Genomic DNA, 25,720 nt, shown 5'->3' with positions numbered 1-25,720 from the left:
AGCTGGTTCTGCTGCTTCCTTCTCTCCATCATCCCCCTAGTCACCGTCTTGCCCAAAGCGATGGCTCCCAGACCAATAAAAGACACTGGGCTCTAGCAACAGGTAACAAGGAACCAAAAGCCGAGAGGTCCATGACCCATTAAATTCCATCACAGAGGACAGTGTCAGCAGCAAGGCAAAGTGTTGCCTGGGCCATGGGAGCAATGAACTCCCTTGGGTCCTGGGGCCCAACTGTCCTGCAGAGCTACCCAACCAAGGCCAGGGAGAAACCAGATCAGGGGAATAATTCTACTGGAGTCTCTTGGGATCTCAGCAGGGATAGTGAGGACAGGCACCAAAGGGCCAGTTCTGGAGTGAGCGCTGGGGCACGGCTTGTCAGGATGGTAGCGGTGACCTCGCCCTGACACACGCAGAGAGACTCGGACGAGCAGGAAGGCAACAATGTCAGGCGATGCCGTCAGGGTTCACAGCCAGCACACAGTCTGTGGGAGAGAACAGCCTGCCATGCAAGCTGAGGTAGCAAGGATGCTACAGAGATCTAGATGAGGTGGGGAGAAGTGTCCAGTGCTGGTGGTGAAAGCAGGGCTTAGATACCACAAGTTGATGCCCCATGTAAACCTGAGAGAGATCATAGAATATCAGGTTTGGAAGGGACCTCAGGGGTCATCTAGTCCAAATCTCTACTCAAAGCAGGATCAATCCCCAACTAAATCATCCCAACCAGGGCTTTGTCAAGCCTGAACTTAAAAAACTCTAAGGAAGGAGATTCCACCACCTCCCTAGGGAACCCATTCCAGTGCTTCACCACCCTCCTAGTGAAAAAATATTTCCAAATATCCAACCTAAACCTCCCCCACCGCAACTTGAGGCCTTTACTTCTTGTTCTGTGGTACTACTGAGAACAGTCTAGATCCATCCTCTTTGGAACCCCCTTTCAGGTAGCTGAAAGCGGCTATCAAATCCTCCCTCATTCTTCTCTTCTGCAGACTAAACAATCCCAGTTCCCTCAGCCTCTCCTCGTAAGTCTTGTGCTCCAGCCCTCTAATCATTTTTGTTGACTCTGCTGGACTCTTTCCAGTTTTTCCACATCCGTCTTGTAGTGTAGGGCCCAAAACTGGACACAGTACTCCAGATGAGGCCTCACCAATGTTGAATAGAGGGGAATGATCATGTCCCTCGATCTGCTGGCAATGTCCCTACTTATACAGTCCAAAATGCCATTAGCCTTCTTGGTAACAAGGGCACACTGTTGACTCATATCCAGCTTTTCATCTACTGTAACCCTTAGGCAGGGCCGGCGCTGCCATTTAGGCAGCCTAGGCAATTGCCTAGGGCGCCAGGATTATTGAGGGGGTGGCATTTTGCCAGGGGGATGGCAGGCGGCTCCAGTTGACCTGCCGCAGTCATGCCTGCGGAGGATCCGTTGCTCCGTGGCTCCGGTGGGACAGCCGCAGTCATGCCTGCGGCGGGTCCGCTGCTCGCACGGCTCCAGTGGACCTCCCGCAGGCATGCCTGCGGCAGCTCCACCAGAGCCACAGACCAACGGACCCTCCGCAGGCATGCCTGCGGCAGCTCCACCAGAGCCACAGACCAACGGACCCTCCGCACGCGTGCCTGTGGTAGCTCCACCGGAGCCACGGGATGAACGCGGGGGGCGGTGAAATGGCCGTGCGCCTAGGGCGCGAGAAAACCTGGCGCCGGTCCTGCCCTTAGGTCCTTTTCTGCAGAATTGCTGCCCAGCCAGTCGGTCCCTAGTCTGTACCAGTGCATGGGATTCTTCCGTCCTAAGTGCAGGACTCTGCACTTGTCCTTGTTGCGCCTCATCAGATTTCTTTTGCCCCAATCCTCTGATGTGTCTAGGTCCCTCTGTATTCTATCCCTACCTTCCAGTGTATCTACCACTCCTCCCAATTTAGTGTCATCTACAAACTTGCTGAGAGTGCAGATCCTCCATATCTGGGCAGCTCCAGGGAGCGTTGGCAGGATGGAAAACAAATTTGCGAGACCCACAAACCATCATCCGGTTGCAGCTCCTAGGGAGATGCGTCTTCCCTGTGCCTGGCTGCCTCCATCCTTGCCTGTAGCTCCCTCCCAGAGGAACCAGCCTGGCCTCGCAGGCCATCTGGCGGCTACTGGAGAAGGCAGCATCTGATTTGCATAGAGATTATGACCTTTCTGTTCCTAGCTGCCATCTGATTTGTCTGCAGTATCATAGAAGGATTCCTGTTTTATTGCACCCAAATCCTGAGACATTTCATTTCCCTTTCCGGCAGCAGTCTCTGGCAAGGAGCAAGCAGGCTGATGAGCTGTGAAGGGTTAACTTGCCAGCAACATATGCATCTGATCAAGGACAAATCCACGATCCCCATAACTCCCTACACATCCTCATCCAGCCCCCATGGTAATGTGACTCCCCTGATTTAGCACTGCCTCACTCTCCCCCTTGAAACGTGCTGCCACCGGGACTGAGCAAAAAACAAAATTAAACTCACCGCTAGCCCTACCTGCCCCCACTTCCCAGGATGCCACGCGACAGCCGGAGCTAATTAAAACCAGAAAGAACTGATCTCTCTCTCTGCAACAATTTGGGTGAAATTAATTAAAATCTAGGCCATTAACATGTAATCGTTTGTAACTAACTGCAGTCGCTCCAGATCTTCTTTTCCACCATGGGCTGGGTCAGTCCCAGTGCTGGGGAAGAGAGAGTTAAACCCCCTCCATTTCAGACCTGCCAACTGCTGTGGCAGGGAAGGAATATCAGCCCTTTTTCAAATATGTCTGTGTTTGTGTTTGTATTAATTCCAAAGCCCAAGCGCTCACGCTGCATACGAAGTGTGGCCCCATCTCAAATAAGATGCTGAGACTCCCAGTGCATCTTAAGCAGCTGGCATGGAAGGTCGTGGAGGAAGAGGATTGTCATACTGGAGATGCATCACGCAAGGATCTTTCCATGCCAGATGGGGCCCGGTGGTGCCTACAGCCCTGTGGCAATGTTGTCAGCTGTCATGATTTTATTACAAGTCTTGCAATATTTGGTGTTTTTCTTAAGGCTTCGGCTCCTGGAGTCAGGTTTCTAGCATTCCCAGTTGCAAAGGCTTGAAACCATGACGTAAGTGTATCCTAGAGTTCAGAATCAGGAAGGCAAATAAAAGAATGGAATGTCTATTATTTTTGTAAAACCTCCTGATTTTTACGTCAGTCACATGATTTTTTGGAGGCTTGACACACAATTTTTGAACATTTTGGTTGGCAATGCTGCTGGAGGGCCGTAAATCTGATCCACCCAGCAGGAGATTTCCACTCGCTACACCAAGTTCCTTTCACAAAGACCTTCCTCCCTACCCACAAATGGGCAAATCCAAAGGTTGGGCCTGTGTGCGACATGGGATAACTACAACATTCGAGTGGAGCATCATCAGCTGCTCACTAGCGCCTCCGATGGCCTCACCTGCTTCTTGGGGGTGATCAAGAGGAAGGTTATACATTCACTCCTTATACAGTGCCAGAAGAGGGCAAGGAGAAAGGAAAGCCACAGGCACACCTTGTACCATGCCAGGATGTAGAGCTAGATGCAGGGCTTAATCCTCCATTGCCTTGCCAGCTTGGATCACCATTTGCACCGGTGCAAAGTGAGTGTGGAACACTAGCAAATCAGAGTGGTTCTGATTTACACCCAGGGGTGTGGCATGAGAGTGCCACTGCTGCTGGTGGCTTCAACCCTTTCCGAACACATTGTACACTGCAGAGCTCACAAGGCAGCTCGTTAATGGCTTTTTAATATTTTCTCTCATGGCATTGTGACGTTATTGATATGAACTGGGACCATATAGAACATGGGTTGCAACCAAGGTCCTGTAGTGGCACCAAATCTTATGTAAAGGGGGTCATATAAGGTGTCTAAGACCAGGTTATGATTATGGCTGTCTGTAATGTTCTGTATCATTTTTTGAGTTGAAGTTATGAATATGGCTGTATACTGTCTTAATTTCAAAACTTGTTGCTGTGTTGGCTGGAAAGTCCAGACAAGTTAGTGTCAGCGTAGCTGAGCCTGCTTGATGGGCATTAGGACCATCTAGCTACAGCAATTGACCCATCGAGAGAAGGCAGTTACGCTTGTACTCAGCAGAGTGTGCAGAAACTGGCCCCATGTGACTGCAGATCCATTTTGCTGTAATTTCCACAGTAGAACAAAGGAGTGTTCTTACAGCTGGAAAAGCCTATATAAGAGGCGAGGCTCATCTTCCATTCTTGTCTTCAATCTGCATCTTACCTCTGGGGGGACTTTGCTACAAGCTTGCAGTCTGCAAAAGGCTGAATGCGGCATCCAGAAGGGGACTTGATTATGAACCTGTCCGTTTATATTCATCACTCGCTCAGCTGAACTAAGGATTTGTGCCATTCTTGCATGTAATTGATTTCCATTTAAGCAATTTACTCTCATCTCTCTTTTTTCCACTTTTATGATACCTTTAGATTTATAGATTAAAGGATTGGAACAGCGTGATTTGTGGGTAGATCTGATGTGTATTTGACTGGGTTGGGGCTTGGTCCTTTGGGATCGAGAGAACCTTTTTCTTTTACTGGGGTGTTGGTTTTCATAACCATTCATCCCCAGGACGTGTGGAATTGGTGGTGATACTGGGAGACTGGAGTGTCTAAGGAAATTGCTTGTGTGACTTGAGGTTAGCCAGTGGGGTGACACCGAAGTCATTTTTGTCTGGCTGGTTTGGTTTGCCTTAGAGGTGGAAAAACCCCAGCCTTGGGCTGTGACTGCCCTGTTTGAGCAATTGGTCCTGATTTGGCACTCTCAGTTGGGTCCCGCCAGAACCGCATCGTCACAGGCATGCGTTACCTGTCTGATTAGTCTATATTAGAGGTTCAGAACGAAAGAAACCTTAGTAATAATTAATGCAAGCATTAGTTCTCTTGATGCCTAGTGAGGTGGTGTGATTCCCCCCTGTAGAAATTCAGAGATGGATTCACAAAGGGCTGATTCTCCAAAGGCTACAGAGTGAGCCCCAAGGAGACCTGAAAATAGAACCCAGGAGTCCTCAGGCCTGATTCTGACTTGAATGATGTTATGCCTGGGATGGGTTTTGCCACTGGCAATCTACCCTCTGCTCCAAGCACTAGATCACACTGCTTTCTTCTTTCCTTCGCTCTAAGCAAACTTCACTGGAGGCAGAACTGCAGTTTGCACAGTGCAATGCATTGTAGCAATTGGTGACTTTATGCTACTTCTCTAGGAATCATATGGTTATTTGTAGTCTTCAGGGGCTGATCCCACACTGCCGGGCAGCATATGTGCTCATTTCCTGTTGTCCAAAGTGAGTGTGAAATGCTACTGGACTGGCATGGCAGCGTTTCACACTTGCTTGACACACGTGTGTAAGGTGACACAAGGAACAAGAAGCAGGCCCCAGCTGGGAAACCCCTGATGGCTGCAAGGTCTGTTCAGTTGACAATACGAACGTCTCCCTGTCTAGGTTGGCGAGTGGGATGAATCTCACCAGAGCTGTCATCCTTGGGTGCAAGGTACTGCATGGTTTCAAAGGAGCCTATGGGAGTTAAGCACCAAACTCCCATTGAAACTCATTGGAATTTGTGCACCTAACCCCCATTAGCTCCTTTGCAAACCCATAGGAATTGCTGTCTTTTAGACTGTAAGCTCTTCAGGCAAGGACTGTCTACCACTCTGTCTGTACAGTGCCTATCACTACCACAACCTGGCTTCATGCGTGTTGGTCCCTAAGCTCGAATATAATAAACACAGTCACGAGTAAAGAATGTACTGCCCCTTTCAGGAGTAACCGAGTTTCGTCCCTGCTTCTCCCCCTGCAGACGCTTCTCCGAGATGGCAAGAGGGAGAGCATCATGAGCACCCTTTTTATTGGCCCCTCCGACATCGAGAACGGGCAGAACATCATTTGCCGGGCCACCAACAAAGCCATTCCCAGCGGGAAGGAGACGTCCGTCACCATCGACATACAGCGTGAGTGTTTGGCCGGCCGGTCCAGCCATGTGTGTTTCTAATGCTGTGCTTCCCTGGGGATTCCCTGGTTCCTGAATGACTCCGTTTGGTCTGAGTGGGGCTCTAAGTGCAAAGTTCCAAACCAGATCAGGCTCTGAGTTTGGGGTTTGGCTCCAGCCTATCTCTGTATTTGCAGTCGTATGAGTAGCCAGTGGTGATCAGTTCAGGGTGCTGATCTGATGCAGCGCTCAGAAGTCTGGACACCTCCCCGGAACTTCTCCAGTCTCTTGAAAATCTTCGGAGCAGCAAAAATGATCTGAATGTTCCATGCAGACAGGCTGTCTCCTGAGAGCGGGGATCCCAGGCCAGATCCCACCAGAAGGGTCATTCTCAGGAAATCCTGAGGTTTCCACAGAACCAACAACTGCAGAAGCAGCGAGAAAATGAACTAAATAATGTGTGGGTGGGTGATGGGGGGAGTACCTTGACTGGCTGATATTCAGCTTGGGAGCAAAGATTCTGATTCTACACAAACTGCTCAGCCTGTCCCTAGCTGTGGGAGTACCTAGGTCTCCATGCTTAGGCCGTCCATAGTCTGTTTGTACTGTTACCAGCACCCATGCCAATTATGATGGTGGTTTTATTGACTGGACACCTGTCTGAGGCCACCAACCTATTACATGTCAGTCACAGGTGATAGAAGCAGGTTCATTCACCGGTGATACAACATGATGTGGATTCGAACCTGTGACTTACAGGCTGAGGGCTGTGTACCTGGATTTAAAGAAGCATCTGGTCCACTATTGCTTATAGTTTAGAGTTAGAAAACCTGCCTTATAATAATAGAGTCTAGGACAGAGGTGGGCAAACTACGGCCCGGAGGGCCGCATCCGGCCCTCCAGATGTTTTAATGTGGTTCTTGAGCTCCCGCCGGGGAGCAGGGTCCAGGGCTTGCCGCACTCCAGCTGGGGAGCAGGGTCCGGGCTTGCCCCGCTTCACGCTGCTCCTGGAAGCAGTGGCATGTCCCCCCTCTGGCTCATTCAGGTAGGGGCAGCCAGGGGGCTCTGTATGCTGCCTTCGCTCCAAGTGCTGCCCCGCAGCTCCCATTGGCTGGGAAATGCAGCCAATGGGAGCTGCAGGGGCGGCACTTGCAGACAGGGCAGCACGCAGAGCTGCCTGGCCATACCTTCATGTAGGAGCCAGAGGGGGACATGCTGCTGCTGCTGCTGCTGCTGCTGGGAGCTGCTTGAGGTAAGCACTGCCAAGAGCCTGCACCCTGACCCCCTCCTAATCCCTTGCCCCAGCCCTGATCCCCCTCCCGCCCTCTGAACCCCTTAGTCCCAGCCCACAGCACCCTTCCACACCCCAACCCCCAATTTTGTGAGCATTTATGGCCCACCATACAATTTCCATACCTAGATGTGGCCCTCGGACCAAAAAGTTTGCCCACCCCTGGTCTAGGAGCTCAACTTATTTAGCTTAACAAAGAGAAGGTTAAGGGGTGACTTTATCACAGTCTGTAAGTACCTGCATGGGGAACAAATATTTAATAATGGGCTCTTCAGTCTAACAGAGAGAGGTTTAACACGATCCAATGGCTGGCAGTTGAAGCTAGACAAATTCAGACTGGAAATAAGGTGTAAATATTCAAGAGTGAGAGTGATCAACCATTGGGACAGTTTACCATAATACCCATCCCCATGACGGGGTGACCTAGTCCACAATGCACAACTTCTGTAGCCATGTCTGTGATCCTCCTCCTACAGCTTTTTAAAGGCTTGCAAAAATATCCGTCTCACTCAGTCCCAGTCTAATGTGACTAGTTTAAAACTCCAGCTGATGCAAACAGGCACATGCAGGGAACAAGACTGGTTAAACTTTATATAGATGCCCTAAGTATAGGTTTTGATCTGGAAGAATGCAGCTATCTGAGATGCACCCACCCTAACTCCCTTTCAATATCTGCTGCTGTCAGGCTCAGGCTGACCCCTCCCCCTGCCCCTCTTCATCTGCACACACAATACTTGCAGCTGCATTTGCCAACAATTTGCAATTGGAGGGTGTTAAATATTAGGCTGCCAGCTGCTTTCCACAGTCCAATTAAAACTTGCTGAGCAAAGTCGAGTGCAGCAGAAAATTCTTCATTTAAGACTCCTGGCTTTTCTGCTGGAAGATTAACAGGTGCTTGAGTCACTCTGTAGTATGTCCTGACAGAATCGGTGAGATCAGATGAGATAATGGCACGGGTTATTTCACAGATAGCAATCAGCTACAACAGTTGCACATGCACACCCCCCACACACACCAATAACATAAAGCCAGAGACATCATTAGACTGTGCTGTATAGAACAGGGCACGCAACGTGATCTGAATCCCTGAGCGCGGTGGAATCCATTTCAAAAGGGAGAGACCCAATAAAGAAGACCAATTTCCACTCCAAACCATTAAATACACCATGCTGTGAAAGTATAAAAATAATCCCATCCAGCCGTTAAAAGAATGTTGCTTTTAATGGGCTCTAATGAGGATATCAATTTAACAGCGCTGGATGGAAGATGGAGGAGTATAACAACAGCAAGACAGATTAATCAGCCTGCGCTGGGGTAAATTTCACCCCTGAAGACAGAGCGTACTCCAGCCTGTCTTCATCCCTTCAGCATGCACAGCCTGGTTCTCCACTGCCTTAGACTCTGAGAGATGGATTTTCCACCTGGCTACATTCACTTTCCACTGAACTTAAAATGGCTGGAGATCCCCCTGCGGAATTGTCCCTATGTAGGTATTTAGCTGCTGGAGGCAGCATAACTGCCTTCTACACCAGCTCCTTTACCGGGATAAGCAGGAGGAGGGGGCATGCCAGTAGACAAAGTGGGGCCAAGATGGGAGGGGAGAAGGGGAAGCCAAACTCTACTGTGCTTGAGTCTCAACTGGCTCCCTTATGGAGCTGACATCAGCAGTGGAATTTAGAGTGGTCATCCTGCTGCTCTAATGTCTGCCAGCACCAAGCGTCTCGGGACCAAGGGACCACACCTGGCTACTTGCAGCCACCACTGGCCACTCAGGTGAAGTGGGGCCTGTATCATCATTTAAGTCCATCTAGCTATCAAGCTACCTGCTCATGTACACTCATAGACTTTAAGATCAGAAGGGACCATTATGATCATCTAGTGTGACTTCCCTTTTCATTCTGTCCACCTAGCTAGGTACTTTGTGTGGCCCTCATTGTGATACCTGTGCAAAGGAGATGTGAAATGCTGCCCAGTTACAAGGGGAATGTTGTATATCGCTGCTCAGCACTGGTCTCAGTGGCTTTGCGTGGCAATGCAGAGGCAAGCCCTAGGAGCTGAAGTGTGCGGATACATAGGGCTCTGGAAGGGCTCTCTGCAATGGGAGGGGATGTCCAATCCCCCTGTGCAGAGCTAGGACTTCGATGGTGTATGAGCTTTGTGTTTCCCGGTCAGTTTCATGTGCATGGGGGTGTGTGCTGCAGCTGGTGCGTTAGTGACAGCTATCGCTAAAGTAGCATGAATGTTTCCATTTTAACCCCTTGTTTTCAATCGTTTGCAACGTTCCAAACCTTTCATCTCCCAGGCTGACGCTTTCCAGGTACCGTCTCTGCCTGGTTTCCCTCCCATCCCCTCCGGCAGTTTTGAGCAAAAAATGTCTGGCTCTTTTTGAATGAGCGGACAGAAGAAAACATTCCCAGTCCCCATTATAGAAACTAAAAACTGCTTGGATCACTTTATTTATACAGCTTCAGCATCAAAATGGCTGGGGTCTGAGAATTGAAATTTGGCTTGGAAATAGCCCACATTGAAGAAAAGTGTTGCTGGGAAAATTGGGTTTGATTTGAGTGAGTTGGAGGGTTTGGATATCAAATTTCATCTACAGGTGGTAACTATGGGCCTGATTCTCAATTACAGCAAGGCTCTTTTACAAACACCCTAGTAGTCTAAAGGAGCCTTAATGTGGGTGACCCTTCCTTCCTGAGCCTTTGGACTGCCACAACAGTGTAAAGGGGTCTCAGTGCGACTGAGAAGCAGTCTGCAGCCCTGTCCATGCATGCATGGTACAGTGAGGTAGGCAGCATCTCCTGCCCCACTCTGAGCTCCATCCCGCAAGGTGCTGAGTACTCTGCCCTGAAGCACCTGAGTTAGTCCCATGGATTGTGATGAGTTCAGGGTCTGTGCACCCTACCCCTGGAAGAACTGAGTCTTTGCTGTCTAATATAATGAGCATTAATCTGTGCCGCTGAAAAAATTGTGCATCCGCCGCAGAAAGTTTTCAGCATGCTGACAAGCAGAAGTTCTTGTCTTCACTGTGCACCTTGTGTGAGATTCTGTGCTGCGCCTGTTTTCCCTGGGGCAAGGGAGGGCTAAGGTGACTTGACACACCCTCCCAAACCTGGGCTGCTCTGAGGGCTGGAAAGCCCCCTGCCATATCCTAAAACAGCTCTGGGAGCCTATCTGCATGCCACAACCTGCCCAGATTACCCTGTCCATACTGCCCAGAATCCACACAGTGTGCTGCAGACCCACTCACAACACATTCTCCCATCCCTAGCCCTACCCCCAGCATGTCCCCTCCACATGGTCTTGCAAGGGGTTCCTCCAGTCGAAGGGCAATCTGATGAGGGTCTTTCACAGTGCTTGCACTGGGGGTGCAGTTATGAGGCTTTTAGGGCCCCTTTATGCTACTCCAGCTCTTTTTCATAGAATCATAGGTCATCTAGTCCAACCCCCTGCTCAAGGCAGGACCAATTCCCAATTAAATCATCCGAGCCAGGGCTTTGTCAAGCCTGACTTTAAAAACCTCTAAGGAAAGAGATTCCACCACTGCCCTAGGTAACCCATTCCAGTGCTTCACCACCCTCCTAGTGAAAAAGCTTTTCCTAATATCCAGCCTAAACCTCCCCCACTGCAACTTGAGACCATTGCTCCTTGTTCTGTCATCAGGTACCACTGAGAACAGTCTAGATCCATCCTCTTTGGAACTCCCTTTCAGGTAGTCGAAAGCAGCTATCAAATCCCTCCTTAGTCTTCTCTTCTGCAGACTAAACAATCCCAGTTCCCTCAGCCTCTCCTCATAAGTCATATTCTCCCGCCCCCTAATCATTTTTGTTGCCCTCTGCTGGACTGTTTCCAATTTTTCCACATCCTTCTTGTAGTGTGGGGCCCAAAATAGATGTAAAGGATCCCAGAGGGGAGGATCTCCCTGGGCTATCCAGAGATGTCTAGAGAAATAAACCCATTTTATAGAACTGTTTTAACCTAGACAGTTCCGTTAAGAAACTACATTAAAAGAATTTCACAGTTGCTGAATATGAGAGCTAAGCACTTAAAAGTCAGAAGATGCCAACATTATCTATTCCTTGCACCCTCACCCCACTCTGCCACCTTGTGTGTATGCCATTATGTTACTGTCTCTTTGCACGGCCCCATCGTCTTCTCAGATAGTACCACATAATAGCAGTGGAGCTGACCGGAGAATTCCCAATGGAATGCTTTTCCTTTGGAATCATTTCACGGTAATGTCAATTTTGACAACATTTTGTTGGGGGCGACGGGGAATGGAGCATTTTGATTTCCAGTTTAAAAATGACTTTTCATTTCAAGTTTTTTATTTTTTATAATCCTAGAAGTGTAGGACTGGAAGGGACCTTGACAGGTGTGAGGCAGAACTAAGTATTATCCAGACCATCCATGACAGGTGTTTGTCTAACCTGCTCTTAAAAAGCTCCAATGACAGAGATTCCGCAACCTCCCTAGGCAATTTATTCCAGTGCTTAGCCACCCTGGCGTGTAAGAAGTTTTTCCTAATGTCCAACCTAAATCGTCCTTGGTGCAATTTAAGCCCATTGCTACTTCTCAGTGGTTAAGGAGAACAATTTATCACCCTCCTCTTTATAACAGTCTTTTTGGTACTTGAAGACTATTCCCATATCCCCCCCTCAGTCTTCTCTTCACCAGACTAAACACATCCAATTTTCTTTCCTTGTAGGTCATGTTTTCTAGACCTTTAATCATTTTTGTTGCTCTCCTCAGAACTTTCCTGAATTGGTCCACATATTTCCCAAAGTGTGGTGCCCAGAACTGGACACAGTACTCCAGTTGAGGCCTTATCAGTGCTAAGTAGAGTGGAAGAATTACTTCTCATGTCTTGCTTACAACACTCCTGCTAATACATCCCAGAATGATGATTGCTTTTTTTGCAGAAGTATTACATTATTGACTCATATTTAGTTTGTGATCCACTATGACCCCCACATCCCTTTCTTCAGTACTCCTTCCTAGGAAGTCTCTTCCCATTTTGTATTTGTTTAGTATTTTGCATTTGTCCGTATTGAATTTCATCCTATTTACTTCAAACCATTTCTCCAGTTTGTCAAGATCATTTCAAATTCTAATCCTGTCCTCCTAAGCACTTGCAGCCTGTCCCATCTTGGTATCGTCTGCAAACTTTACTCTCTAAATATGCTCTATGGCATTATCCAAATAATTTATGAAGATTTTGAATAACACCGAACCCGGGACGGATCCCTGCAGGGCCACACTCAGTATACCCTTCCAGCTTGATTGTGAGCCACTGATAACTGCACTCTGAGTATGCTTTTCCAACCAGTTGTGCACCCACCTTATAGTAGGTTCATCTAGGCTATATTTCTCTAGTTTGTTAATAAAAAGGTCATGTGAGACAGTATCAAAAGCCTTATTCAAGTCAAGAGAGATCACCTGTACCGCTTCCCTCTATCCACCAGGCTTGTTACCCTGTCAAAGAAGGATATTAGGTTGATTTGACATGGTTTGTTCTTGACAGATCCATGTTGCCTGTTACTTACCTTATTTTCTTGTAGGTGCTTACCTATTGATTGTTTGATTATTTGCTCCCTTATCTTTCCAGGTACCAAAGTTAAGTTGACTGGTCTATAATTCCCTGGATTGTCCTTATTCCCCTTTTTATAGATAGGTCCTATATTAGTTCTTCTGTCTGTCCTCCGGGATCTCTCCTGTCCTCCATGAGTTCACAAAGATAATCACTCATGGCTCAGAAAACTTTTCAGCCAGGTCTTCTAGTATTCTAGGACTTATTTCATCAGGCTCTACTGACTTGAAGATATCTAACTTGTCTAAGAAATTCTTAACTTGTTCTTTTCCTAGTTTAGCCTCAGATCCTACCCCATTTACAGTGATGTTCACTGTGTTAGTCATCCGTTCGCTGCTATTTGTCTGTGTGTGTGTGAAAACTGAAACAAAACAAACATTTAACAGTTCGACCATTGCTGTGTTTTCTGTTGTTGTCTTTCCCTTCTCGTTGAGCAGTTGGCCTACCCCATCCTTGGTCTTCCTCTTGCTTGTCATGTATTTGTAAAATGTTTGCTTGTTACTCTTTATATCCCTAGCTAATTTAATGTCATTATTTGCCTTTGCATTTCTAATTTTGTCCCTACCTGCTTCCATTAATTTTTTTTTATTATTCATCCTTCATAATTCAACCTAGTTTCCACTTTTTGTATGACTCTTTTGAGTTTCACATCATTGAAGATCTCCCGATTAAGCCAGGATGGTCTCTTACCATACTTCATCTCTTTCCTATGCATTAGGATATTTGCTGTTGTGCTCTTAATAATGTTTCTGTAAAAAACACTAACTCGCCTGAATTCTTTTTTCCCTTAGGCTTGCTTCCCACGGGATCTTACCTACCAATTCTAAGTGTTCTAAAGTCTGCCTTCTTGAAGTCTGTTGTCTTTATTCAGCTGTCTTCCCTCCTACCATTCCTTAGAATAATGAACTCTATCATTTTGTGATCACGTTCACCCAAGCTGCCTTCCACCTACAAATTCTCAACAAGTTCCTCCCTATTTGTCAGAATCAAGTCTAGAACAGCCTCTCCCCTAGTCACTTTCTCCACCTTCTGTAATAAAAAATTATCTCCAATGCACTGCAAGAACTTGTTGGATAATCTGAGCCCTGCTATATATTTTTCCAACAAGTGTCTGGGTAGTTGAAATCCTCCATCACCATCAAGTCTTGTGCTTTGGATGATTTTGTTAGTTATTTTAAAAACAGCCTCATCCATCTCTTCTTCCTGGTTAGGTGGTCTAAGTAGACCCACCCGTGACATTACCCTTATTTTTTGCCCCTTTTATCTTTACCCTAAGACTCTCAAGAAGTATGCCTCTATCTCGACCAAAGTGTATACATCTTCGCTACCCAACACAATACCTCCTCCCTATTTCCCTGCCTGTGCATCCTGAACAAGCTGTAGCCTTCTATAGCAATATTCCAGTCATGTGAATTATCCCACCAAGTCTCTGTGATGCCAATTATGTCATAATTGTGGTTATTCACTAGAATTTCTAGTTCTTCCTGTGTATTCCCTGTGCTTCTTGCATTAGTGTACAGACATCTACAATGTATATTAGATTTCCCTTCTATAGTTCCTCCTTGCTCCTTTGTCCCTGCTGTGATTGTCCATGTTCCCCCAGATTCTGACCCTTCACCCAGGTCTCCATGTTTTGGACTTACCTGTGAGCTTGTGTCTCCTGCCCCTGTTGAACCCAGTTGAAGGCTGTCCTCACTAAGTTGGCCAGTCTGTATCTAAAGATCCCTATCTCTGCTCAGCAGTCCCTCTCGGAACAGCATCCCATGGCTGAGAAAGCCAAAGCCCTCCTGGTGACACCATCTACACAGCCACTAATGTATTTTAAAAAAAAAAAAAAAAAGACAAAATTTGGAACCAAACCTTTTGATTACTGTGAAATGATTTTTTTCCCCCCTGAAATTTTGTTTAATGGCAAAGTTTGTATTTGTTTTGTTTTCATTCCAGTTTTGGAACAGGAAAAAAAATCCAAAGTCTTGGAATTTCCCACAACGTGGAAAATCCAGTGTCCACCCTGCTTTAAATATCTGACTATTGTTCCCCATATTTGCATGCATGGAGGAGACCAAGGAGAAAGAATATAGCTAGGTCATGGTAGCTGGAGAAGGCAGAAAGACTGGAGCCGCTGGTCCGTGTCTTACTCTTAAAGAGGTTAGTTTAGGCATCCAAGAAGAGGTCTGCATAGATCTGGCCCCTTATTTGCATAATAGGCAGGGCTAACTCAGTAGAAGCCACTAGTCACGGATTGGTGGATGGCTACTCCCGTAAGAATTGCTTTAAAAATAGGCATTTTCAGAGGATTAAAAGATAAACACTCCATGGGTGGAGATGCTAAGAATCTGGCTGCCCCACACCTAAGCAGTGGGGGAAGATTGGTGTGGCTCCCAGTGCTGGAACATTGCCCAGTGACCCCGCAAAAGCCTGTGTGGGAACCCCCATGGGGTTGGGGGGAGAATGGGCAGCCGTGTCCCTCCTTCCCCCAAACATGCCATCAGCATTAATGCTCTGGGTTTCCCCTCTGCCTGGTAGAATCCCCCTACCAGCACCACCACCGGTGGGCAGGAAGCAATGCCTTGACATCACAGCTTCACCATGAGACCATAACTCTTTCTGAAGCTAGAGAGAGCAAGGAGTCAGCGTTGGGGCTCAGAGCCTCCTTGCTGATGGCCCAGACCCCGCAAGCACCACTCCCTGCTGCACGCCCTCTTCAAAGCGGTTTTGGCCAATACATCCACAGAGCTGCAGATCCACAGCCCTATGGTCCCCTGGCCCATCCCTAATCCTAATTGCTCAATGCATGCTATGGCCAGGGGAGGACACATCTTCTTCATAGCACACAGCACTTGGAAACTCCTGAGCTCCCTCCTCGTAGATAGTCATTCCACTGAAAACCAGGTCTTCCATGGCCCCTATGTCACCCAGAGAATTTGGCCTGGTATCTGCATAGTCCAGTTTCTACTGCACATGCTATGCCGAATGTTAGCTTTGATATAGCTGCACAGCAGTTACTGTCCCGGATTGAAAGACATTTCCTTTAACAATAAGCACTCCAAGGAACGAGTCCATCCCATGAACCAACAGCCCAATAAATCACTTAACAGCAAGTCAACTTCTTATTTTTTTCACTTAAAAGAGCATCAACAATGTTCTCACACCATAACAAGCCTGCTCTCTCCATTCAGAGATTGGGGCGGGGGGCAGGGAGGCTAGGCTGTCTGATGGGAGAGAAAGTTTGCTTTAAATACAACACATATGGATTCAGGATCTGCCTTCCAAATAAAATAGCTGAGTCATAAACCCCCTCCCCCCTTCCAAAAAACCAACCCAAAGCCCCACCAGGGTTTGTAATGGAAACACTAAGTGACTCCAGCTGGAACATCTGTTCAATGTGATTTCCATTCCACCAGCCACATCAAAGCCACATTAAAACTCCTGTGAGTTATGCGCTGAACATCACAAGTGGGATTAAAATCATGTTGAATAGTTTGATATGCCATAAACTATTTATACTGCCAGAGCCCAGTGGCTGTATTGAAATTCACATCCTGTGTGCCAGGATGGAGATGGGCTGGCTCACTGCTTCACCAGACCCGTTTGTGGAAGCTCAGCGCCTCCCCGTACCAGGTGGTTGCTCATTTTGATGCCTTTTTTAATGGGCCTAGAGGATTGTGCTTTTCTTTAAGTGAGATGGAGGTAAAGGAATGAGAATTCAGGGGAAGTCAGTGATAGCAAGGTCGGGGGGTGCGGGATTTTAACCGATGTTACAACAGCCCCTGCTACCACCGTATCTGAGGACTTCAGACCATATTTATACTCTCAATGTGCCTGGGAGGCAGGGCAGGGCTGGGCTATGTTCCCCATTGTACAGAGCGGGAACTGATGCACAGAAAGACTAAGTGACTTGGGCAAGGCTCACAGACATTAAAGCAAAGAATTAAACTTAAATCTTCTGAGTCCCAAGCTGTCACCTGGGCTGCCAGACCATTCTTCCTCTCTAGGCGAGAGTGGGCGGAGATGAGAATTGGTCCTGGGGTGAGCAGAGGCTCTAGGTGGCCATGAGGCTGGAGGGGATTAAAGTAGCTATGAGCCATATTTCATGCAGGGATCTGTAAGCATTTCATGGACATTAGTGTGAGCTTTCCCAGCACCTTTGCCTCCAAACTGTTACCAGTTCGCTGCGTCTCTAACTAGATCGCTGCTTTCCACACATAAGCCATAGCATTGCAGGACGTAACAGCGAGCAGGTACTGAAGAGGCCGTGCATCTCCCGTTTGTCATGGTGGTTTCTCCCCTAGATGGGCAGAAGGTGCTGTCTTGCTGCTCTTCCTCCCCCTCCACTCAGTGCAAGTGTTAGAATCAGCGCTTTTTCAAATGATGCTGCCAAACCTGCAGCCATGGGGCCCCCTTGAAGAAGGCCTCACCCTCACCAAGACAGCTCAAGATGTCAGTGCTGCAGTAGGGTGGAACAGGAGCTGCTCCAGGCTCTCCGGTGAAATTATCCATCCCAAAGGGAATCATGACAGCTTCCTTAGTTCCTCAGCCTACACTGGGGCACCACACAGATTGCTTCTTCCTACTGATTAAGAGGGAGCCTCCATCCATGCTCCATAAACGCACGCATCACTGACAGGTTACACACACACACACCTCTCTCTCTCTCCCGCCCCGCCATCCCCCACTCACTGGCATGGCTGTTTAGAGCAAGGAGATCTCACACACACACACACACACACACACACACACACACACACACACACACACACACACACACACTCTCTCTCTCTCTCTCTCTCTCTCTCTCTCTCTCTCTCTCTCTCTCTCCTGCTGCAGGTGGATGGTGGGCCAGTTGCATGGCACTGCAGAGGACTCCGGCTTTGGTCAGACACGGATACCCTTCTGTTTCACAGCAGCTTATAAGATACTAGTCAACATGAGCAAGGGCATGAGAGTCTGCTCCTCTGCTTACACTTGCCCTGTTCCTGGAGGCAGCATATATTTTCTTTGTCCCTGCTTCCAGCTCCAAGCATTCCCTGCATGTGTAAGCTTTGATTCTCCCCCCAAAGCAGACTAATGAGTCAGTGGAGATCCAGCAAGATTCTTAAGCATGGATCTAAGGGTCTGCCTTGACTGCAGCGTTAACTCGGGTGATCAGCACCTAGGCTAGCCTAACCTGAATGTGAGCAACATCCTGCACCACCCTACCCCGCATGACTGCCTCTTCATTGGTGTTGCTCTTCCCCCATGTGGGGTGCTAGGACTTCTGGTGCTTCTTAGAGCTGCCCTCAGCTGAGCAGCTCAGTTTCTTTTCCAAAGAATTTGTGAGAGAACGTGTCTGTCCTTTTGATCACAAGGGGAGAATTGGAGAACTACTGGCATGCAAGGCAGGGCTTTGGAGCTGTGCTCCGGCTCCATTCCAGCTCCAGGCAAAAACCTGCCGGAGCTGCTCCATGTTCCAGCTCCGGGCTCTGCTCCAAAGTCCTGATGCAAGGGATGTAGCCTGTGTCCTCACTATTAGCCTTAAAGGAAGCAGCATCTGGGCTGTAGCCTATACCCCAGCTGGCCTGAGTTTAAAGCACCACCGAACACCAGTGAGAGGGTTCAGTGTGCAGACAGGAAGGGGATTAGGGACAGTGCCCTTGCTAACTCTGCGGTAAAACATACCCCCACTTCACTGAAGCCAATGAGGTACTCAGGGGCTCAAGATAGGCATTTGCCTTGCTGAATTGGGACCTAGGCCAGTAGTATTGATCCTGTTCATACCAAATAATGTTTGGCAAATGAGACTATGCAAAATGTGTGTGTGTGCGTGCGCGCATGTGTGTATACGTTCCTCCCAGTTGGCTGCCAGCGGGGCAAGTCAATTCAATCATTTTGAATTAATTACAAGCAGCTAGGAAGGAATTATAATTGTAACCGAGTGGCATTACATTATGATGTTGTTATTTATGTAAATGTCTTTAAAAAAATATTTGCAGGTGTCTCCCTTTGTTATGGGGAATCTCTGGAACGTTACCGGAGCATTAGACAACACAATCCCATTTGTGGCAGGAAAGATCAAAGACTTCTTAATTCATTTTCTCCTTTTTATCTACATTTTTTTTAAGTGCAGAAGGGAGCCCTCCTTTTAATGCAAAGAGGCTCCTCTATAAATCCTAAACACAGCTACTAAACCATCAAACAATGGGGAAGCTACTAAAGAGAAGTGTGATTCATACTTAACAAAGGAAGGTGATTAGCTGTTGTTCCATAACAATGGAGAAGTGTCAGGACACCTGCAAATAAATTAGGAGCGGGCTATATATCTCTGGGCTGTTGTGTTAGCACATCTCATTTATATTCCCAAGTGCGCTGCCTTTATTGTCATTTGAATTGCACATTTTTAAATGAGATTAGGGTAAATTGAAAATAGCTGTAATTTCCCATCATAATTTCCCATCAAGAAGGCAGGTGGCTGCGCTCACAGCAAAGCAGGGAGCTGGCAGTGTAAATTCGCCCACCTAATGAGGTGGGAGCCTGGTGAAGGAGAAGGTAGCTCAGTATCCTGCTTTGCTGTCCAGATATTTATTCTTCTGTCTTACTCTCGTCTGTCCCTCTGAGACAGTCACCTCTCTGCATGACCTCCCAACTGCTATGAATCCTGTCAAGCTCACTCACAGGGGCTAACACCCCACTCCCTTGTTTTGCTCCTCAGTTAGCTCAGCCCAGTGGGGTAACACAGACAGGACGTCTGCCTACCGAGGTGAGCTCCGCACAGCTCTGACTCGCTTGGTATGCACTAAGAAACCACCTGGGAAGGCCTGGAGCAGCATCTGGCTTACTTTGGACCCAATCCTGAAGGCATCGAGGTCCAACAATGCTGTTTTTGCAGGAGAGTTTTCTTCCTCGCCAGCCTCTTCTCTGGCCTTCTGCCCACTATGGGTGCACTAGCCTCCACTGCAGCTCTTATCACCTGAAAGTGCTGTCGGATGGGAGCTCAGTGGCTTAGGTGAAATGGGTTGTTCTCGTAATACCACCCTCCTGCCTAGGTCATTGGCAGCAGGAATTGGATCTGGGAACTCTGGTTGTAAGACCATAACACTCTGTTGTCTGAGCTAGTAGCTCATGGCCTGCTAGGTGTGACCCAGCCACCACTAGGAGACAGAGCACCACCCCAAGAGGAGCATGGAGAATGGAATCTCTGATGTTCTGTAGCCTGGGGTCACACAGGAACTCACGTTAAGATGATCTGAATGGTACCTTCTAGCCTCATAATCTATGTATCTCCCTGGGGAGGTCCTCCCAGCTTGGGGACAAGGCAAGACCGTACGGTAGGGTGGGATGGGGGTGAAACATGCTCATTCTGTACCTTTGTGTGGGTAAATGGAGGTGTGACTACTAAGGTAGAATCTAGATTATGGAGCAGCTGCATCATCCCTGTCCTGCAACCATGGGTGCCTTTCAATGCCTTGCTGAAGTAGCTCCCACCTGGGCCGCTCACAAACAGCCTCCCAGCATGCAAACCCTACCCTGAGTGTTTGGGTGTAACTGCAGCCTGCCAGCCACACTTGGGTTACACTCTGGCTATCACCAGCCTTGGTTATACTGCAGGATGACCACAACACACCCCTAGTCCCAGGTTTCCCCCCAGCACTGTATGCCCTGTGCTGCCCAGCCCTCTCCTGGACAGCATAAAATATTTTAAGTTCATTATTCCTTTATGGGAACAATAAGTCAGCTCATTAATTCAAATAGTTATTCAGACACTTCGATTTATGCACACTGGATTAGATAAAACAGTAAAACAAGTTTATTAATATAAAGAGAGACATCTTAAATTAATACAAGTAATGAGGCATAACAGTCAGAAATGTTTACAAGAAAAATAAAGATAAGACGTTTACTAATACCTAGCTTAACAAACTGTATCAGATTCAAACAAAGTTCCTCACCGCATGCTTTAGCCATCTTCTGGCCAAATCCCGTAGGGCAGGATCCCTCCCCCAGAGTCCAACGCTTGTTTCCTTTTTCTCTTTAGGTGCAGTGAATACGATAGGCAGAGAGAAAGGAGTGTTTTGGGGTGCCGGTCCCCCTGCTGAGAAGCATTTACACATGAGAGCAAGGCAACAGACAGTCTGTGTGGACAGGAACTCCATGCTGTTTCTTTGCTAAAATGTAAATGTTTTGCCCTGCCTCCTCTTCTGCCAAAGAATAGCCACCTAGCAGATAATGACTCATTAGCCTTGTTTATACTTGGCTGAGGCATCAGCTTGCCCTCTGTGTCTGAGGAATTGGTTTGGCCACTCCTCAGACTTCTCTGGAAAACATACTTTTAATTGTGATCTCAGTTTATTTTTATAAATTCACACACAACATAGCTACATGCATTTTGCCATGACATTGCTGATCAGCAAATTATGAGTATTTAAATACCACCTCACAAGGCAAACCTTGGATAAACATTATTACAATAGTGTCTTTTAGGGCGCGAACGCGGGAATAGTCTATCACAGGAGGATATCGTTCTTCAAGGTTGCTAACTTTTCCACCACCATGAAGTTCACTGAAAAAGCTAAATTTAAAGAGAGAGGCTAGGGGAGGCAGCTTGTTGGATCCTTAAAGATGTCTCATTCTTCATCTCCAAATTTCTGATGGGAACACGAAGCTGGGGAACATCTGTCTTGCGTTATCTGACATCACCAGGAAGCTTCCATGGTGGAATACAGGTCCTCGATATCCGTCTCACCGCCATCTATTCTGTGCTGTGTGGTTCAGCTAGCCCATCTCTATCACAAGAGATGTGCACTCGGGTTATTGCACATGTGAGAAATGCCCATAACTCAACATCTCTGTAGATGTAGGAGTCTGTTCATTCACAAAATGGAGGGGAACTGGCTACTCTGGGAGTTTTTCAATAAATCACTTTACGGCTGCTCCACTCAGCCCACAGGACCACCACACCTTCCCACCCTCTCCAAGGTACCTCTGCCAGACTGGCATCCCTGGGAATGCAGAGCTGGTGCAGTGTCAGTCACAGGTTCCCCCTGCCAATGTTCCTCATGAAAGTCCCACGGATATCTAACAGGGAAAGGGTGAGCTCGGGTTCCAGGCACATTCAGGTTTCTCTGCTTAGCCACACCCTCTCATGTGCTCTGTGTAGATCTGAGCAGCACAGGGGAAGCTTACAGGTAAAATAGTGGCCTAATTAAAGTCCCTCCTATTGCGTGCAATAGGGCCAGGATTTTACCCGTGTGTATTGTGAATAAAAAAAAGTGCTGTAGCTCCAGTGCTATCTGGAGGCCCTTTCACCAGCACTGTATTCTTTCACATGCACACATGCAAATCTCCTGCGAACAGATCCTAAATCCTTCATGTCAGTGGCACTGTCCTGATTCACACCGGCCCATGCTTTTCAGTTACCTCCTTTTTTGGTGGCTCAAATTCGGCCTGATTTGTTTCCAGAATAAAAGTCATAGATTATTAGGGTTGGAAGGGACCTCAAGAGATCATCTAGTCCAACCCCCTGCTCAAAGCAAGACCAATCCCCAAATGGCCCCCTCAAGGATTGAGCTCAAACCACTGAGCTATCCCTCCCCCCAAGTCCCAGGTGTTCTCATTAATTTCCCATGAGAGTTGCTCTCATCTTCCGTTTTCCTCAGCAAAGGGTGCAAGAGGCCTAGTTTCTGTGCAGCAGGTACCATTCCAAATGGCAGCACACACCAATATCAGCACAGATCCCTGATGCAAAACACACTATGCAAATCAGCCCCATTCTGCAGCACTGTGAAGGGGTTTTGTGTTTTCCTCTTTGCAAGCAAGGCAGGTATCTCATGAACAAATGAAACCCCATTCGATGACAATCTGGGGAGCTCTGAGCAACCAGACTTTGCTCCCACCTCCTGGAGATCTGCCACTTCTTTGGGGACTGATGCCCCAACCACCATCACTAGCTCTGCCGATTAACATTAGTGAGAGGCAGCTGTTGAGGTTGTCACCAAACAGACTCTGCCTGCATCCATCCAGTGGAGTTTTGAATTGTTCTCTCTCTCTCTCTCTCTGAGCCCCATTTGGAAGAAGTACGACAGAAGGAGGCTAGAGAGAGCTAGTGAAACATGAGCTAAGGAGACAGCAAACAGAGTGGATGTGCTAGCCACCTGGATCATAATACCTTTGTGATACAGTCAGGACCGGACTATTGGACACCCTTGGGAGGGAGGATGGACTTGCAGTTCATAGATACATGGATGTGCAGAGTTTAAAGCCAAAAGGGACCATCAGATCCTCCTGTCTATCACCGGCGATAGAATTTCACGCACTTAGTCCTGTACCGAGCCCCATTTCTTGTGTTTGGATAAAGCTTCTTCCAGGAAGGCTTCCAGGCTTGATTTGAAAACAACAAGGGATCGGGAATCCCCCATTTCCCTTGGTGGATTGTTCAAATGCTTAAATCACCATCACAGATTTGTGCCTAATGTCCAGTTTGGCTAAGCCAATGGGCCTGCAGCCAGAAGACTGGCATTCTGTTCCTGGCTTTTCCATTGACCATCATACAAGAAGCAGCAGGGTCATGGCTTGAGCCATATGGAAGGATCTTTTGGGGAATCTAGACTCCTCTGGCCCTTGTGTGTGGGAGCACAAAGAAGGCGATGGTGTCTATCCCCCTCTACAAGGGGAAAGCTCCTTATGCCCTGCATATCCCTACAGGGTGAGGAGCAATCCAGGCTTTACTGTCTCCATGTCTGGAGTGAAATGTGGGGTTAGTACCTGTGCCTCCCTCCGTACAGTGGGCTAACTGTGCTCATCTGAATCAGCGGGCTGCTAGGCGGGAACAGTTAAGAAGCTCCTTGGATGGAAGCTGCATCACTGCAATTTGTTTCCATCAGCATTCAAAGGAAGTTAGTTTCCTAGGTTCAGAAGAATTCCGTGAACTGCTCTTCCCTTTGTTAATTAGCATGTCCTGCTGCCTGGTTCCGGTGTGATCCACGAAGGCCAGAACCTTGCCATCTGGGTGACTAAAGCTGGGCTCCTAAATCCCCAGATTCAGGCATCTAAAATAAAAGCGAGCTTATTACTCTTGATGCTGAGCATTCCCATGTCCCCACTTGAGTCAACAGGAGCTGTGGGAGCTCTGAAACTCATCTCACTTTTACGTGCCACCCTGGTGAATCATGGAGCCACAAATGCTGGTGTAACCCACTGGTGAGTGTATGTTACAGGTCCTTCTCTGTGCTAATCTACTGACAATACTAGTCTGTTACAGCCCCAGCTGTGGAGCGTTGGCTCAAGCTGCAGCAGCTCATGCTTATAGCTCTGGAAATCCCCTGTTCAAGCCCCAGTCTGTCGGCCAGGAAGGCAGCCATCACACTGAATGAGATCGGTCTGAAGGCTGAGACCATGGCTGAGAGAGACCGCAGCTGGGGTTCTCAAAGCTGCATAGGGGATTTCAGCACCCACTTCTCATTAATTTGAATAGGATCTTGGCATCCAAATCCCACAGGCAGCTTTGAGAATCCCAGCTGTGGTCTCTCTCAGCCATGCCTTCAGACCAAAGGTGGGCAGCATCACTGATATTTCCCCACACAAGCATGGGTGCAACCTTAGAGCTCCTGGATTGGTCTCCAACAGGGCAGTGGGAGAATCCTCTGCTTTTAGCAGTAGGTCCTATAGGAAAATACTCTGCTAGCAGAGATGAGGAATCTACACATGATGGTAATCGTCAGCTGACTTCCCCTCTGTGATAGCAGCACATGAAGTTGGCTTGCAGAGGGCTGATTTGTAACCCCAGTGGAGGCTCCAAAGCATACACAAGAACTGACTTCCTGGCCATGCCTATCCCAACATCCAGATCTATCCCGGATGGATGCTCCACTGCGGACCTGCCTCTTCACAAAAGCAGCTGTACCTTCCTAAGGCTGATTGAACCTCTCCCTTACTGAGCTCTGAGTCATAAGCTCCTTTTGTATTTCCGGGTGACACTTTTGTACTTAGATCACAGTGTAAGGAATCCATGTTCTATAAACAGTCACTACACAAATCTTGGACCAGGGGCAAGTATCAGTCTAAAGAAAGGTCTGTGACACCAGTTGGGACTTGGCAGGGATGATTAGGCTGATGAAAGAGAATAAATACCACTTTCAAGGTAATAGATGCACAAAAAAATCATCATTACAGAGTGCAGTGTGAGACGGGAACATTTCAAAGCAAGACAGTTTATTCCCTTAAATGCGAGTCACAACCCTTCCTTTATTTTTTGATGTGAAATGTCATGTGTGAGCTTGTATGTGCATTAAATCGTGGTAGATTTAAGAATTCCCAGCCAGCATGGGAATATTAGCAAGTACCATGCAGGTAGGAAAGTGTTGGGCACGGCTGGCCTGGAAAGTGCTTCTGGATCCTTTGGGAGGAAAGGCACTACAGAAATGCAAAGTGATGTCTCTGTTAGAGGAGGCCCATCTAACTAATAGGATAGTTCTTCTTCTATTCTAATCTAAATAGGTTCTTATCCCATGCTCGTTACTGCAACATCTGAGGCCCAGATCCTCAAAGATATTTAGGTGCCCAACTCCCATGGAAATCAGTGACAGGTGCCTAAATACCCTTGCATATCTGGGCCTGAGTGCCTTCCAGTAGTGAAATAAGTGAGGTGCCCACATGTGTGTCATGTGTTTGTCATCCTCTCCCCAGGGGGAGAAGCGTGTGCAGGGGAGTGCTTTGTTTTGTAGGGGAGGGATATATAGCTGTTGCTCTACACTGGCATTGGAGAATTGCAGGTCAAAGAAATGTGCTTTTCCCTTGGAAGGAAGGTGGGAAGCTTTGTGATGGGCCTTAGTGAGTTCATTCCAAAAATCATGGGCCAACCCCCAAGTGCACTCTGTCTCACAGAGCTTTACCCT

The 25,720-nt window shown here is 47.7% G+C and overlaps 1 protein-coding gene across 2 annotated transcripts in view; it reads left to right on the top strand.

The window, feature by feature from the left end:
- Positions 1–25,720, top strand: part of KIRREL3 (kirre like nephrin family adhesion molecule 3) — a 741,361-nt gene that overhangs the window by 543,579 nt on the left and 172,062 nt on the right. For both annotated transcript variants that reach the window (XM_032772016.2, XM_032772015.2), the window contains exon 6: positions 5,842–5,992. In XM_032772016.2, the coding sequence (XP_032627907.1) occupies positions 5,842–5,992 (151 nt within the window). The remainder of the gene's footprint in view (positions 1–5,841; positions 5,993–25,720) is intronic.

This window comes from Chelonoidis abingdonii, chromosome 18, assembly GCF_003597395.2.
Source record: "Chelonoidis abingdonii isolate Lonesome George chromosome 18, CheloAbing_2.0, whole genome shotgun sequence".
NCBI lineage: Eukaryota > Metazoa > Chordata > Testudines > Testudinidae > Chelonoidis > Chelonoidis abingdonii.
This window is presented reverse-complemented; position numbering and strand designations above follow the sequence as displayed.